The 15,357-nt window shown below is 45.2% G+C and overlaps 1 protein-coding gene across 1 annotated transcript in view; it reads left to right on the top strand.

Annotated features, from left to right (window-relative positions):
* The window catches only part of TEX14 (testis expressed 14, intercellular bridge forming factor), a 1,549,829-nt gene that overhangs the window by 364,033 nt on the left and 1,170,439 nt on the right, over nt 1–15,357 (top strand). The window contains exon 8 of the mRNA XM_085647123.1: nt 14,067–14,190. Within this exon, the coding sequence (XP_085503249.1) occupies nt 14,067–14,190 (124 nt within the window). The remainder of the gene's footprint in view (nt 1–14,066; nt 14,191–15,357) is intronic.

The raw sequence follows: 15,357 nt of genomic DNA, 5'->3' as shown, positions 1-15,357 counted from the left end.
GACAGAGGATCGGCATCTGACAACGAAATGTCAGGGGATGTAGCTGGCGTGCTCTTTGTAGGATTTCCTCCTTGGTGCGGTAATCTTGGGCGCAGACCAAAATCCAAAATATCGGATGGCGCTCGGTCCAGTGCAACTCCGTCTCTAAATGTCTGCCCAGGATGTGATTGAAATGCTCCCTCGTGTATGTGAAAAGGTCTTTTGTGTCCTCATCTAATTTCACCCCTCGGATTCGGATATTGTGGCGCCGGGAGCGATTTTCTAGATCATCAAGGTGGGTCTGGAGATCACCCTGCTGATCGTGTATCCTAAGCACCTCCTGCTGCAGCGTTGCCAATTCCATATCCCTGCCATCACTTTTCTCTTCTAGATCGGCAACACGTTCGCCGATGCCGTCTACATCTCTGCGGACCTCTTGAAGCTCGGCAGTGAATTCCTGCTTGAATGTTTGGATATCCTCTCGCAGCGCAACAATCATGGACTCCAAGAACGCTTTCGTGATGGGTTCCGCTCCTTCATCTCGCCCAGGTGCAGGGCAGGCAGCGCCTGTCGCCATGGCGGCAGTCTGTTGAACGGCCTGTGCTTTGGCGAACAAGTCTTTTAAGTTCTTGTCTTTGCCCTGTCGGCAGGATGACATATCTCGTCGCCAACCAAGTCACAGGAGGGCGTGAAGCTAACTGCATTCCCCCCGGAGTACTTATGATAGAACTCTAGGGAACGTAATGCTTTAGAGTGTTCGGCCTCCTCGCTGACCGTGAATGCTCGTGGGTCCCAGGGTCCAAGAGTAAGTTGGCCAAAGTGGGGGGTTACCCCGTATCCACTAGCAGGAAGTGTCGCGAATCCCTCCTGCAGGGCGCCCCCAAGAGGCCCAACCTTCCGACCCTATGTTGCCGTACTGCCCAATCTGCCTGTGTCCCAGCGTCCGTGGGGGTGCCTCCCTCGCCGTTCTGCCCCGTCCGAAACCCACGCTCAACGAGTGTCACTTGCCTGAGGCTTTCGGGAGATACCAACCTGTTGGTCTGTAGGGTGGGCTAAGTCACTCTCCGCCAGGGCTCAGTAGCTGAAGTATCTAGGACGGGGGCCTCCCGTGGACTCCCGGGACCTCTGTGCAACCGAAGACCGACCATGCCACACCAATCCGGATGCCAGAAGCCAGCAGCAGGTAGGTCCAGTAAGTCTCCTTTCAGGGCCCCCACCGCCGGCGCCAGTGCCGCAGCGGTCGACGTGAGCCGCCCTTGTTCCGTGCCCAAAGGTGTCCACAGCCGGACTAGGCCGCCATGTACTTCCCAGGCCGCAGCTGCTCCGCAAGCCACCTGCTATGTCCGCTGTCTGTGCAGCGGCGCCAGCAACCTGCACTCCGTCACCCACACGAGGCCCAGAGGGTGACTTATGTAAGGCAGCTGAGTCTTAAAGGGCCCCCAGGATGCGCACTCTAGCCAGGCCTCTCTCACCCACCGAGGCCCCTATGGTGCAACCCCGGTGGGCCTCAATTTCTCCACTAAACTCTGCTCTGGGCCCCTGCCGCTCCTCATAGATAATGTCTTTGGTCGCCCCAGCAGCAGAGCCACCACGGGAGGGCGCCGGCTCCACTACCGGGCCCTCAACCGTATACGCGAGCAGCTCCGCCGCCTGGGACCACCCGCAAGATGGCGGCTCGCACCTCTCCCTCGCCGCTGCCAGGCTAGTGCTGGCGCTCTCTTCCGGCGCAACCACCCTCCGCTGCTTCCCTACCGGCGTTGAGCCTTCAGCTGTGATCGCCACTCCGGCCGGCTGTTGCGGGCCGCCGTCGCTTCATCTAGAGTGCGCCACACTACGCCGGACGACTCAGGGCCTCACCTCGCGGCTCCGGGGGAAGGGCGCGTGTGTGGCAGCTCGCCCTCTAGCCTCGGCTGCGTGCTCCGGCACCTCGTCCGTCAGGAAAATCACCCTCTCCGGCTCCTGTGACCCAGGCGGCACCGATGCTAAGGTCAGTGGGTGCTGGTTCGGCCAAACGCCGGTGCTGTAGCGGGCCGTCGGCGGGAGCAGTTAAGCAAGACGTCCGCTCACTCCGCCATCTTCACCACGCCCCTGGTACGCTATTTTAAGAAAATGTTCACTGGATCTATTATTGTTTATAATAGAGGAACTTTCTAAATTACTAAAGGGACTGAGCAAAGAAATGAATCAACTCAAGGATGAGTTATCCTACAAAATGACAAAAGATGAATGGGGCAAGACATTAACTGATATGAACATACAATTGGATCAGTACACCAAGGAAATTAATGAGAGGAAGAACAGTAAATTTAAACAGGATACGATAGACTATAAAACAGGTGAATTTTACAGCTGGGCTGAAGTGTATGCTTGAAGATGCCCAAAAACCATTTTCCACAAGAATCACTGAGGCCAAAACTACGTCATCTGATGATTCTGTTGACACAATTAGACACTCACGAGAGAATATGAATCACGTGGCATCAACCTCCAACAACATCAGCTCATCAACCTCTAATCCACCACCCACATATGCCTCTTTTTAGGGAGAGGCCGAGATGCCATCGCCGAACCCATAAGGGGCATGGCTGCAAAGAGAAAAGGCCAGCCAATTGCGAAATCAACAAGTAGTCAGGAAACTTAGTGATTAACATTTCCAGTTGCCAATTGATATCCATCCAAATCAACACCTTACTAAAAGGAACATCTATCACTCGTCCCCACTAACCATTCTAACGAGTTGGAAACGCAAATACTTTTTTTAGGTTTGTGAGAAACTTAAGTCTTAGACATTTTTTCGATAACGTGATTGAACAACGTTCACATAAAGAAGAAGGCACCCTATTGGGTTTATGAAAGAAGAGTACATTCTTAGCACCCATCAGTCATAACATTCTTGATTCATTTTAGACAGTTGTTCACAAAGAACTGCAAGATGTATTCATAAGAAAAAATCCTCGAACTTCCACTTTAACCCAAAAAGAACGAGGGGTCAATAAATAAATTGCCAATAATAAAACAATCACTTGTTGTAAGGCAGACAAGAGGGAAGCCCTAGTTATCCTGGATACTGATTGTTACCAGAGGAATGTGATTGATCATGTACAATATTCTACTACATATATGAAACTGAATTCAAACCCCACAGGAGAATTTTCTAAGATTTTACTGAATATTTTGAATAAGGCAAGATCAATGGGTACAATCACAGAAGAGGACAAATGTTACCTCATACAAGATCCTCTTAATACACCACATATATATATGTTAAACAAAATTTGCAAAGATTTACATAAACCTCCCTTTCGACCTATTGTTTCCACAAGAAATTCCATACACGACCCTATTGGAAGATATCTGCATCTCCAACCTATAGTTAAAAAAATGACCACCTATCTTAAAGATACGACTGATTTTTAAACAAGATAAGGTCAATTGAATTAGAAGAAGACACCATTCCAATCCTTTGTCCTATAGATGTGGGGTCACTGTATACTTCAGTTCCTCATGACTTGGGTCTTCAGACAGTGGAATAATGTTTGTTAAATGATAAAGAGGATCGATCAAATAATGTTCTTATTGGAATTACTACACTTTACGTTGTACCACAGTTACTATGTGTGGGACAATGTACATTATTTACAACTTTCAGGTACTTCCATTGGAAATTGTGCTGCACCATGCTATGCAAATCTTTTTTGCACAGTTTTCAGTTGGATAACATCTTTCAAAAACAAGAATGGTCAGAGAATTTAGTGACATACTGGAGATACATTGACAATATATTCCTCATATGAAAAGGGGAGCAAACACAGTTAACATCTGCTATAAATGACTTGAAGGCCATAGATGAACATATTGGCTTCACTACAACCATCAGCAAAAGCCAAATAGCATTCTTAGATGTTGACGTCACAGTTCGAAACTAATGTTCTCATTAAATCAACAGACAGAAACAATTTGCTTCATTACAATAGTCGTCATCAAATTGCCTTAAAACATCATCTATTTTACTCTCAACTCCTAAGAATCAAGCAAATAGTATCCAGTGAAGAACATTACATGAATAACAGAGACATGTTAGTCACCAAATTTAAACAAAGAGGATATCCTAATAAGATCATATAAACAGTGGTTGAGAGGGCGGAAACCGAAGAAAGAAATCAACTTCTTTCAATCGTTAAACCCACTAACACCACCAGTAGATCTGTTTTTTTCATCCAAATATTCCACCAGGAGCTATGAAATCAAGAAGATCGTGTTGAAATACTGGTCTATGTTACAAACCGAAGATGAATTCAAGGGTATTTTTTGTCTTCCTCCATTATTTGCATATCAGAGAACAAACAAATTGAAGGAGATTTTGGCAAGACCGGTCAAATTTAAAACATATCAAACTCACAGAGGAAATACACCATGCCAAATTGTGGAATTTGTAACAACATCATAAAGGGTACCACGATTATGCACACTGTTCAAGTAACTCCCATCAAACTGTATACTTCAGCTACTTGTGATTCGAAAAATGAAATCTATATGTTAAAGTGCCCATGTGGACTAGCATACGTGGACAAAACTGAACGTAAAATGAAAATCAGACTCACAGAACGCAAAAGTAACATTCGCAACAGGACTGAAAAATCTACTGTTGCTGTCCATTTCAATACACATAAACAGAACTTGGGCTAACTTAGATTCCTTATATTGGAAACTGCACCAATCCAAGATTGCAGAGATAATAGGAAACACCTGCTCCAAAGGGAGATCTAGAGGATAAAAAATTGGACTCATGCAGCGCTAAGGGTGCGACTGAACGTTTAGATCTTAGTTATTACCTCTAAGACCTGTTCATATTCCTTTGCTAACATTTAATAGCAATTGCCATTCATTCTGATTTGGTTGTTTATGATCTATATTGCGTTTATTATTCATTTTGCTGATAATTTTTCCTCACAATATGGCGCTCATGGTTTGATGTTACTAAGCCCTTTGTTTGTATCTCTTTTTAGTTTCACTGACAGCCTCTTTTTATTTTGCTTCTCTCATTCTTTCGGGCACTCACTTTCAAAACAGCACCATCCACGACGGCGCTCATGAAACTCGAATCCATGCAGTATATGGATCACACTTAAGGTACGCGTATCCTCGATCTTTAAGGAGTTTGAGTGACTTTAGGTACTAGCGGCTAAACTTCACAGTGCACTTTCTGCATGCTTCTTGCGGTTTATGGAGAATACGGGTTTTTCATACGTGTTATCAGTGTACGTGTTTAACACCATAGTGCACCTTATACTACTTATTGCATGCTTCTCAAGATTCCTTTGTGTTTAGCGTGACAGACACAGTACCTGTACACGTTCTTCTTGTCAGCAGATGAATAATAGTACTTGTACAAACGAACGCTTACTTCCACTTTTCATATACCATGAACCCTAGCATTACTAGCCGATGTACTTGTCTTAAGCACGGGTTAATAGGTTGTCGAGGAGTCACAGCTCCTTGATTGCACCGCATGTGTTTCCTTTTTTAAACGAACACTGACGTTTCGCGCTTGTCAGATTTTGGCTTTTCAGACTGAGTATGTCTTTCTTGTGATGTGTTTGGACTTACATTTTTGTTTTAAAATACATTGACTAAATACTTTTATGCTAAATATTCATGTAGTTGATTGATTGTCACTTAGACTAGGCAATTGTCAGACCCAACAGAACACATTGTAGACTATACTACTGGAGATTGAGACAGGGCAACCTGAGTGCATTTTCTTTGCACCCAGAAGTGGTGGATGATATTTTATGTGCTACAAGACACTCCACCAAGCTGTTTAATCCATCAGGTGTCCCAGATTTGTTAAATGGTGTACACACAGTTCCATAGATCCTCTTCAGGCTCATCTGTCTGACATTTCCATTTTGCACTCTCACTGGCCCAGTAGGGTTGCACGCTGACTACTACTAAAGGTTATTTGTCACCCTTATCAGCTTTTTTGTGTCTACCAGACCAACCTTCTCTCTTTACGTCCCCATTTGTTATGATATTCATTAAAGGTTTTGCGAACAAGTACCCTCCTACTTCCTTTATTATACAACAGGAAGATCTGAATTTGGTTCTTACTTAAGGTGTTCCCATGTGAACCTTTATGTGGTTGTCCGCTATGGTTATTAACATTCAAGACTATCTTCTTAATCCTTATCACATCTGCTAGACGGGCCAGTGAACTTCAGGTGGGAAGTGTAAAGCCCCCCCTTCTCCAAGTTCATCCCCGACAAGCTGGTATTAAGAACAAGGTCTGGCTTCTTGTCAAAAGTGAACACTCCCTTCCACTTAGGCCAGTCCATCACCCTTGCCACATTCTACCCTCCTCCACATCCCACAAAAGAGGAGGAAAGACTTCAACTTGATCTGAAGAGAGTGGTCTCCTTTTACATGGACAGAACTGTGAGCTCACTCTAGATGACCAACTCGCTGTGGGATACGTTTGAATATAAAAGGCAAGTCAGTCCACACGAGGACACCATTAAAGTAAGTTATCCTGTACTTCACGCAGTGCTATGCCATGCCCCACAGGGAGCCTCCAGAAGGTATCAGAGCTCATTTTACCAGAGCTAAATCTTCTACTTCAGTTCTAGTAAGATTTTGCCCATGACGTATATCTGCAAAGCGGTTAATTAGTCATCTGTTCACACTTTTGCGAAACCTTATAGTCTAGATTACTAAGTGAGGAGAGACGGTCACTTCACTCATTCAGTTCTTGAGGATTGTTTGGTATAGACAGACATGTAGCCATTTCCAGGTGTGATACTGCTTGAGGAATCTGCTGAAAGAAGTATCTAACAGAAGAACAAGTTAAATACCTTAGGTAATGCTATTTCTGGTGGATACTATAGCTACCTGCAGATTTCTCACTTATCCACCCACCTCCCCATTGCATACCTGTGACTACCAATAGTTCTGCAGTTTTGTATTATCTGATAGAGACTTCTAGCCGCAGATTCCTTACCTTGGAACTTCCCCAGGCATCAGACTGGATCCTGAAGATTTTTTGTAAGCAGTACCCCTGCACGGTGGTAGGTGGCTTTGATCGGCTCCATGTGTGTCGTCAGCATTGTGCGCACCAGAAGTTACGTCTGGGGCACCTATATAGGCGTCACCCAGGCTCGCTGACATCAGTCCTTTTCATTCTACTCCAACCAGCGCGGATCCAGAGAAGCCCCATCTGTCACTTTTTTACTGTATTTTTCAACTTGTGGTAGGAATGTCCTCCAAGAAGGCGGCTTAAAGCCCGATGTTGGTGACGGACCCACATCTTATATACCTGTGGTGCTTCGAGTGTGACCACGACGAAAAGTTGTGCTCAGACTGCCGTACCATGAATCCCAATGCCTTGCAGGAGTGATCCCTCAAGCTCATCCCGGTTGAGAGGACAGTCACAGGAGCAGTTGCGAAGTCCGAGACCCTTGTCGCACTCCACTTTTTGGGGACACTCAGGTAAGTCCTGTCACAAGTAGAATAAGAAGTTGAAGATGTCTTTGACTTCTCGTCGGCCGGAGGGAGCATCAACATTCAAAGCCTGGTGCCATGGGACCCCCCTTTCTTCTCAGCCCCCGCTTGACGAATCCCACCGAGACTTTCAGGGTAGGAGCGGAGCGGAGCGCCCCACCTATTTTGAAAATTTCGCGAGGATTCGTCAACCGGCGCCAAAGTTATTCCAAATAGAATGTTGCGGATTTCCTATGGAAACACGGTCCTAACTATAACTATCTACTGGCGACCGCCAGTAGATAATATACATACTGATATATATACGCTAGCAGCCTGACTCGATTGAGCACTCATTTTATGGTTACATGGAAACCCCATGCATCACCCATGTAATGCCCCATTGAAGCAAAGTAACGCAAGGCAGCACATTGCGTTGCTTTGCATTACTTTGTTTGGGTTACAATCTAGCGCAACTCACATTTTCCTGTTGGATTTTAAATGCCACCAGTCAACTTTGCATCCGGTCTGCGTTAAAAAAGTAATGCAAACCAGACGTAAATTATTTTGTAAATCTGGGAGCTGATGTAGTTTAAAGTGAGTGTAGTGCAAGTCATGTAAATTGTTTTACTGTGCCTCCCTATTTCTTACACACAAGCAGTTCATATGAGTCCACTGTAGAATCCTTCATGATTCCATTTGGCATGATATACATTTCAGACATTATGAGGCATATTTACTAATAGTTCATACAACGCAGTGCTTAAAGGCAAGTTGCTCTGTTGCGTTGCATGAATGGAGAGAGCTGAACAGGGTCACAGTTACCAAGCTATGGTGCTGTTCAGCTACCTTTATGCGCTGGCCCACTTGTGACTGCTTGGTGCTAATCCAGGCAGCCTGCACCATGGTGCAAAAGTGCCTACATTACGAGCAGGATTGTTTTGTACAGTAACGTATTCCTTCTTGTGCTAAAACAATCGATAGAGGCATATTCCTCTTTCTATGTATGCTGCAGAATGCAGCACACATGGAAAGGGGAAGTAACAAGACGATCTTTCTCCTTGTAACACCTCTGTCAGGTATGCACAAAATGTTGGTGCAAACCCAGGTTTACATGTCTATGTAAATCTGGGCTTGCATCAAAATATATGGGTGGGTGCATGTGAATAGCTATTCTCCACCCAAATAACCAATTAAGCGCTGCCTTGTGTTACTTTGCATTTACTAAACCACGCAAAGCTACATAAATTGATTTTGCGTAGCTTTGTAAATGCAAAATGAATTTGCATCAAGGTTGTGCCACAAATGTGATGCAACCCAACGCAAAATCTTAGTAAATCTATGTTTTTTAGAGTTGCTTATTGTTTAAAACTTTTCTCAAATTTAGGGCCTGATTTAAAGTTTAGTGGGTAGCACACTGTCTCCTGGGGTGTTGTTGGTAATTTCCTCCCCACTTTGGCTGCATTATCGCCCACCATAGTAAGAGATCTCTAAACGTCTTATGGAGATCTCTGTGTCTTCATTAGAGACGCCATTGTGGCAAGTCCTTGAAGGGCAATGAAAGTTTGGTGAGACATAGCCATGTTTCAGGTTGCCACTCGTCAAACCTTTTTGTTTAAAAAAAACAAAAAAACTCACAAAACGGGAGTTTCGTTCTGAACAAAAAGTAAATGCCCCAGACACTCCTCACTAAATAGACTTGATGGTCAGAGGCATCGGGCTGTCCATGTAGGGTTTCCAAAAGCAGAGGGTGTGGAGGCATGGTTTTTAGACAGGCAGCCTGGCTCAAAATAGAGTGGGCAGACTATCAGTTTGAAAAACAGCGCATTCTGCAACTTTTGTTGTGGAGTACCCTGTCCGCCAAACCCTAAATTAAAACCTTGTAGCCACTTCATTATTGGGTGTAAAACTAGGGGCACATTCACTTCTATATCACACAGTGTAGCTCATCAAAGGAACTTGCTGTGCTGTGTTGCGTGAAAGGGAGAGAGCAGAATGCAGCACAGATGGAAAGAGGAAGTAATGAAAAGAAATAAATATATTTTTCCATGGTACGCCTCGGTCAGGTGGACACACTATTTTGTAAGAACCTCAGCTTTACAAGTCTTTTAAATCTAGGTTTGAGTCAAAATACATGGGTGGATGCATGGGAACGCCTATGCTCCAGTCATGTAATGCCTACTTTGCACAAAAAATTCAAGGCAGACTATGCGCTGCATTGCTTATTTTGTGTTTACTAAACCACGCAAAGTGGCTTTGTGTAGCTAAGTAAATGGAAAAAATAATTTTTGGCTTTGCCACAAAACAGACACAACCTGACGTATAATCATAGTAACCCAAATGTCTTAACCTGTGCGCATTGCTGTCGCTGTATCTCTTTTAAACTAAAGTTAATTTTTCACTGGGTAAGTGATTTAACTATGCTCTTCTGAAACATATTTGAGATCATTCTATATCCCCTATCTTTCACAAAATGGACCAGTATGCACAACTGCAGTAAATTCAGAATTAAGGTACAACAGATCTGTGGGGACACCAATACAGAAAGGTTCCGTTTTGTTTCCACAGTGTCCCATATTTGGAGCATAGCCACAATAGACATGCTTAGTGAAGCATTGGCTGGTCGCAAGTCTTTTCTTAGCCAAATTAAATTTCATAATGACTTGCTTGCCACTGCTAGGTCCAGATGTGCTTAATCGTTTTTGGTATCTGCTCTGTACCATTCAACCGCTATTCTCAATCTTGCTGACTGATAATATGTGTAGGAGTCTGGCTTAGTATATGGTGAAACGTATTTAAGGGAAGCACCTTGCACTAATCCAGACAACCCTTACTGTGATTTTAGTGGTCTTAGACAAAAATAGGAAGCTCTCTAAGTGGTATCTGTGGACAGCAGCCTTCAGGCTTAGTACAGAAGGAGTGTAAAGGCAGCTAGTTTTACCAAATCTAATCATATAATGTAGATTAAATGAAAAGGAACCGTCACAGTGTATTTATAAAAATATGTCTATTTATTATACAAGAATCACTAACACATTGGTATAGCTCCTACCTGGAGAAACAGGTAAGTAAGCCCAATACACAGTGGTCTCCAGGGCGAGACCAAACCATATACTAAGAAAGTGGAATGCGAACTGTGACCAAAGTCGGGACTTGCACCAGGCGACTCAGGTGATCTGGGGACACAAGGAACCACCCAAGGAAAGTACTCAGTAACCCCACGGAGACTGTGTGAAGAGTGAGAACACAGCCACGTACTCAATAGAAGTCAACAGGAATGACGCGGCTGCAGTTTTGAAGAAGAAGGACCCTTCCCAGTGGACCCTGAAGAAACCCCGTGGAAGACAGAAGGTTGGAGAGTCACCCCACCAGAGTATACCCCAGGAACCACGATACCTACACCAGGAAAGTCGGGTGCATAGGTGCAAAGTGACGTGGGAAACTGCCGTTGAGCACAATGGAGGACTTCAGAAAAGATGCCACTGGCGAAGCCTGTGCATGAGTCTGGTGGAATCCAAGAGTGGATTTTTGAAGAGAAGAGCCGGCAAGCTGAGAGGACACAGCCTTTTCCACTTGGAGGTGACCAGGGGGCACAGAAGAGCAATGACCACCGGTGATGGAAGATGCAGGAGGTATGATGGTGACCTTGTTGTTGCAGCTGGGAGGACCAGGAGCTGTTCACAAGCTGTCCCACGTCGGAAGTTGAGAACCACGGGGTCAGTGTCCCGCAGGAGCACCAACAAGCCTTAGCAGCAGCAACAGATGTGGAAAATGATGAGGAGCAACGTTGGGACCAGGAAGGTCCTCAAAGGGCAGGGGAGTCAGAGCAGGCCCGAGCAAGTAGGGGAGCTCACTGAAGCAAGAGAAGACCCTCAAAAGTACCCACAGGCCTAAGGCACAGGAGTTGCAAGAGGACCTTGAGCAGCTCACCAAAGATGAAGGCCCACGTTGCAGAGTATGCGATAAGGCTGAAGATTCTGGCAGAAAGAGATGTTGGAGGTGGAGCTTTTTGTAGCCTGAAGATCTCAGGAGTGCAGAGCCAAGAAGCCATGGCAATGGCAAGTCAACGCAGTGCACAGGCATTCAGTCCTAGCAGTTCAGACGGGGGATAGTGGCCTCAAAATTGCAGAGAGGACAGGCCAGGGCCTCGAGGAAGTTTCAGAACCACCACCTGTGTTGCTGAGCCTTTCGAAGTTCGTGGGACGTCAGGAACAGCAGACCAGTCAGCTTTTTTTGGGGTGCCTGCAGATGCAGGGGATTGACTCCTTCACTCCCAGGGAGATTACTTCGGGTGGCCTTGATGCCCATAGGTCTGTTGAAGATCCTAGATGAAGCACAGACACAGACGAAGAAAAAGACGTGCAGAACAGTGAGACTAGGAGCAGCAGGAGTCTTCCTTGATGCAGTCTCGGTTCCAGACGAAGTCCAGCAAAGTTTAAGTGTCCAGACGGTTGAAGAGTGATGTGGTTTCAGGCTTGAGTCTTGTCCCATGGCGAGTCTGACGATCCACCCATAGGTAAGCCCTTTTATACCCTAGGAAAGGGTTTAAGATGACTCGGGGATCCTGGAGAAGGGGCAGGACAGAGGGGAGGATACTCCCATGTCCTTTGTCCAGTTTTGCACCAGAGCAGGTGCCAAGTACTCCCAGAACTGGTTCTAGCTAGAGTATGCAAGAAGGGTGGCAAACGTACCCTTCAAAGCAGTTGGTTGGCGCTGGCAGGCACCCTCACCCCAGTCTAATACACTAAGTCCTGTCTGGGAGGTTGTCACACCTCCCTGTGACAGGAAACCTATTGTTCTACCTTCCGCTGTTCGACCTCAGCTCAGCAGCAGGAGGGCAGAATCGTGTCTGGGGTCGGCAGCAGCACTAGCTGGCTGGCAGACCCTGGAAGGCTGTTCCCGGGAGTACTGTGGGCTTCCGGAGGAGCCCCCAGTGCATGGAATCATACCTCCTGGGGTAGGATTTCAACATGTTTGATACCAAACATGCCCAGGTTCGGCACAGCCAATATATAGTTAGCCATTGTGTACTGGCGCATGGCCACTATATGTATCAAAATGACTGACCACACTTACAAAGCCTTGAGAATTGACTCCGGGGTTGGTAGGGGTATCCTGCTCATGCAGGGCACCCTCACACTTATAACCCCGCACCATGCCTTCAGGATTGAAAGGCCTGCCTTAGGGGAGACTTATAGGTTTTAATTAAGGAGACCTCAGATATAAGGAAACTTATATCTGTCTTAAGTGGTGCTAGCAGGCCCGTAGACACAGTTTGAGTGGTCTCTCATGGGTGGCATAATACATTCTGCAGCCCATGGGGTACCCCTGCCCTGGGTACCTTAGTGCCACATACTGTGGACTTACATGAGTACACCAGTAGCCAATTGTGGAGGTTCCAAAGTACTTACCATGACAAATTTAGGGAGTAAGCAGTGTCTGGGATCCGGATTAGCAGGATCCTAGACAGACTAGTCAAAAAGAAAATACTGACACCAGCAAAAAGTGGGAGTAACCATGAAAACAGATACTATTTCCTACAATATTGCTTAAAATCTGGAAACTCCATGCCCCCTTGGGATCTGACCTTTTTCAAGAATCATTACAATTCTGAGCAAGGAGCTGTGACAGAAAGAAGGAGTGATAGCTCTCTGTAGCTCATCAAATACATTTGCCTCTACTTTAACTGTTAAGGCCTGAAACAAGCATAACCCCTCAGTGGCAGTATGTTCATTTGAATACAGGTGGCCAGTGGGACAAGGGGACTGGTGCAAGGGTGCCTGCGTTGTAAGCAGGATTGTTTTTGTGCAGGAAGGTACAACTTTCTGCACAAAAACAATCCTGACAGGCAGTTTCTACTTTTTATGTGTGCTGCACGATGCAGTACACATAAAAGTGGGAATAAAGTAGGGGAAATAAAGATATTTCTGCTCTTTACTCCTGCCCTGGGTAGGCATAGGATTTTGATGCATTATTTGTTCTACCACTAATGGTTAATCTGGGAATGCACCAAAATCCATGGGTGGGTGCATGGGAACACCCACGCTCCACCCACGGAACGCCTCCCTGGTGCAGAGTAACGCAATGCAGTGAGTTGTGCCTCCTTGCGTTGCTCCAGGTTTATTAAAGCCAAGCAGGGCCACGTAAGGTGGCCTTGCGTGACTTGATAAATAAGACTTTAGGGTTGTGTCGCCCTTGCACCACCTTGCGCGGCACAAGGGTGATGCAACACTATGATAAATATGGGCCACATTCTGTAAAGAACAAATCTTTGGTGATACCTCTAGCTCTAGTCATTCCAGTAAAGCATTATTGTATTGTATTCTGTTGTACGAGCTGTCGTTCTTCAGTCTGATGGTAGTGCTGCTGTCCAAGGATGCAGTACAACAGAATGTCTTTAGGTAGCATTTTTCAGCCTTGTCCTGTTTCTGGACTTTACGGGTATGATGCCACTGTCTGTTACAGGATGGCGTTAAGCCTGGCTCGTGTCACAATATGAAGAGATGTAGAGTAACATGTACCAGCACCTTTAGACATGATACCATTATCCATAGATTAGGAGCTCAATTTATCAAACGGTGATAGTAATGTGGTCCCTTTTTCCTTTTCAGTAAGCTGCGTCATCCTCATCTGCTCCAATTAATGGCCGTTTGTATTTGCCACGACTTGGAGAGCATCCGATTGGTGTATGAGAGGGTGAACTTTGGGTCCTTATACAGCATTCTGCATGAAAGGGTAAATCTAATTTTTGTTTTCAGCTTTCTTATCTTTGAAATGATAATGCTTCCTTGTCCGCAATTGAGCCATAAAACCAGTGCTGTAAGAGTCATGATATAATTCTAAATATAAATTCCCAGCAGAAAATGGATATAACATATGTTTTGTCCACACTGGCAAATATTTGAAAATGTTCGAAGAGAGTGTTTTGGATAAGAATATTTTTCACTGTTCTATTGTCATCTGGCCCAAACATATTAAGATTTTGCATCAGAGGTGCATCCTGTTTTTTGGTACAGCCACAATTCAAAATCTCTTTTGGTTTTTATAAAGTGGTGCAGAGCCCGATTTGTGTGGCTTTGCATGATTTTCTAAACAAAAAAGTGATACCGCTGCTTGTTCACGTTCATCCCCCATGTACTTTGACACAAACCCAGATTTAGGTTTGAAACAAAATCGTGTGCCTATCCAGCTGTGGCGTAACGAGGAGAAATATTCTCCTCGTTTCTCCTTGTTACTTTCTCTGCATACATACAAAGAGGAATACGCCTATATGAATTGTTTTTGTGCAGGAAGATATCCCTGCACAAAACTATTTTATCCACAAGCAGGCACCTTTGTGTCATAGCTCACAGGTGCCTGTCTGGAATCCATTTCGATTCAGGTTCCATTTTGTGACACTCAGTAGGCAGCCTGCAGAACAATCAAAGGCCTACTGGCTTGTAGATGAACTCGCTGTACTATTGCTGTCACCATAAGGTCTTGAGAAATTATAATGTCACTTGTGTACGTTAACTGTTGCTATGCTTCACTGCCCATGTGAAGCCAAAGGTGTTATTCTGAATAATGTTTGGGTAAATGATTGTGAAACACTAGCTCTCATTGGCTGTGCATCATTTATGCAAAAAGTACTGTATTTTGTAAAACTTTAATTCTATAAAAACTCTTTTAATCTTACTGCTGTGACGTTGCTGTGTAATCATCTGGCTTCTACACATCTGGCGGAGAATGCAGCTTGATTCGTCTTTCTGTGATGTACTTGCAGTCGAGATTGCCTTCGCATTGATGAGTGTGGATGGTCCGGCAGCTGACCTAGGTGCCCAACTTGCAAGAGCTTGTTTTCCTGCTTTCAGAGGTCCCGTTTCAGGCTCCCCTCCACCTCATCATACGTTAGATCCTCACAGC

This window comes from Triturus cristatus, chromosome 3_2 (genome assembly GCF_964204655.1).
Source record: "Triturus cristatus chromosome 3_2, aTriCri1.1, whole genome shotgun sequence".
In the NCBI taxonomy this organism is placed as follows: Eukaryota; Metazoa; Chordata; class Amphibia; order Caudata; family Salamandridae; genus Triturus; species Triturus cristatus.
The sequence above is the reverse complement of the archived record's forward strand: the minus strand, read 5'-3'. Positions and strand labels throughout refer to the sequence as shown.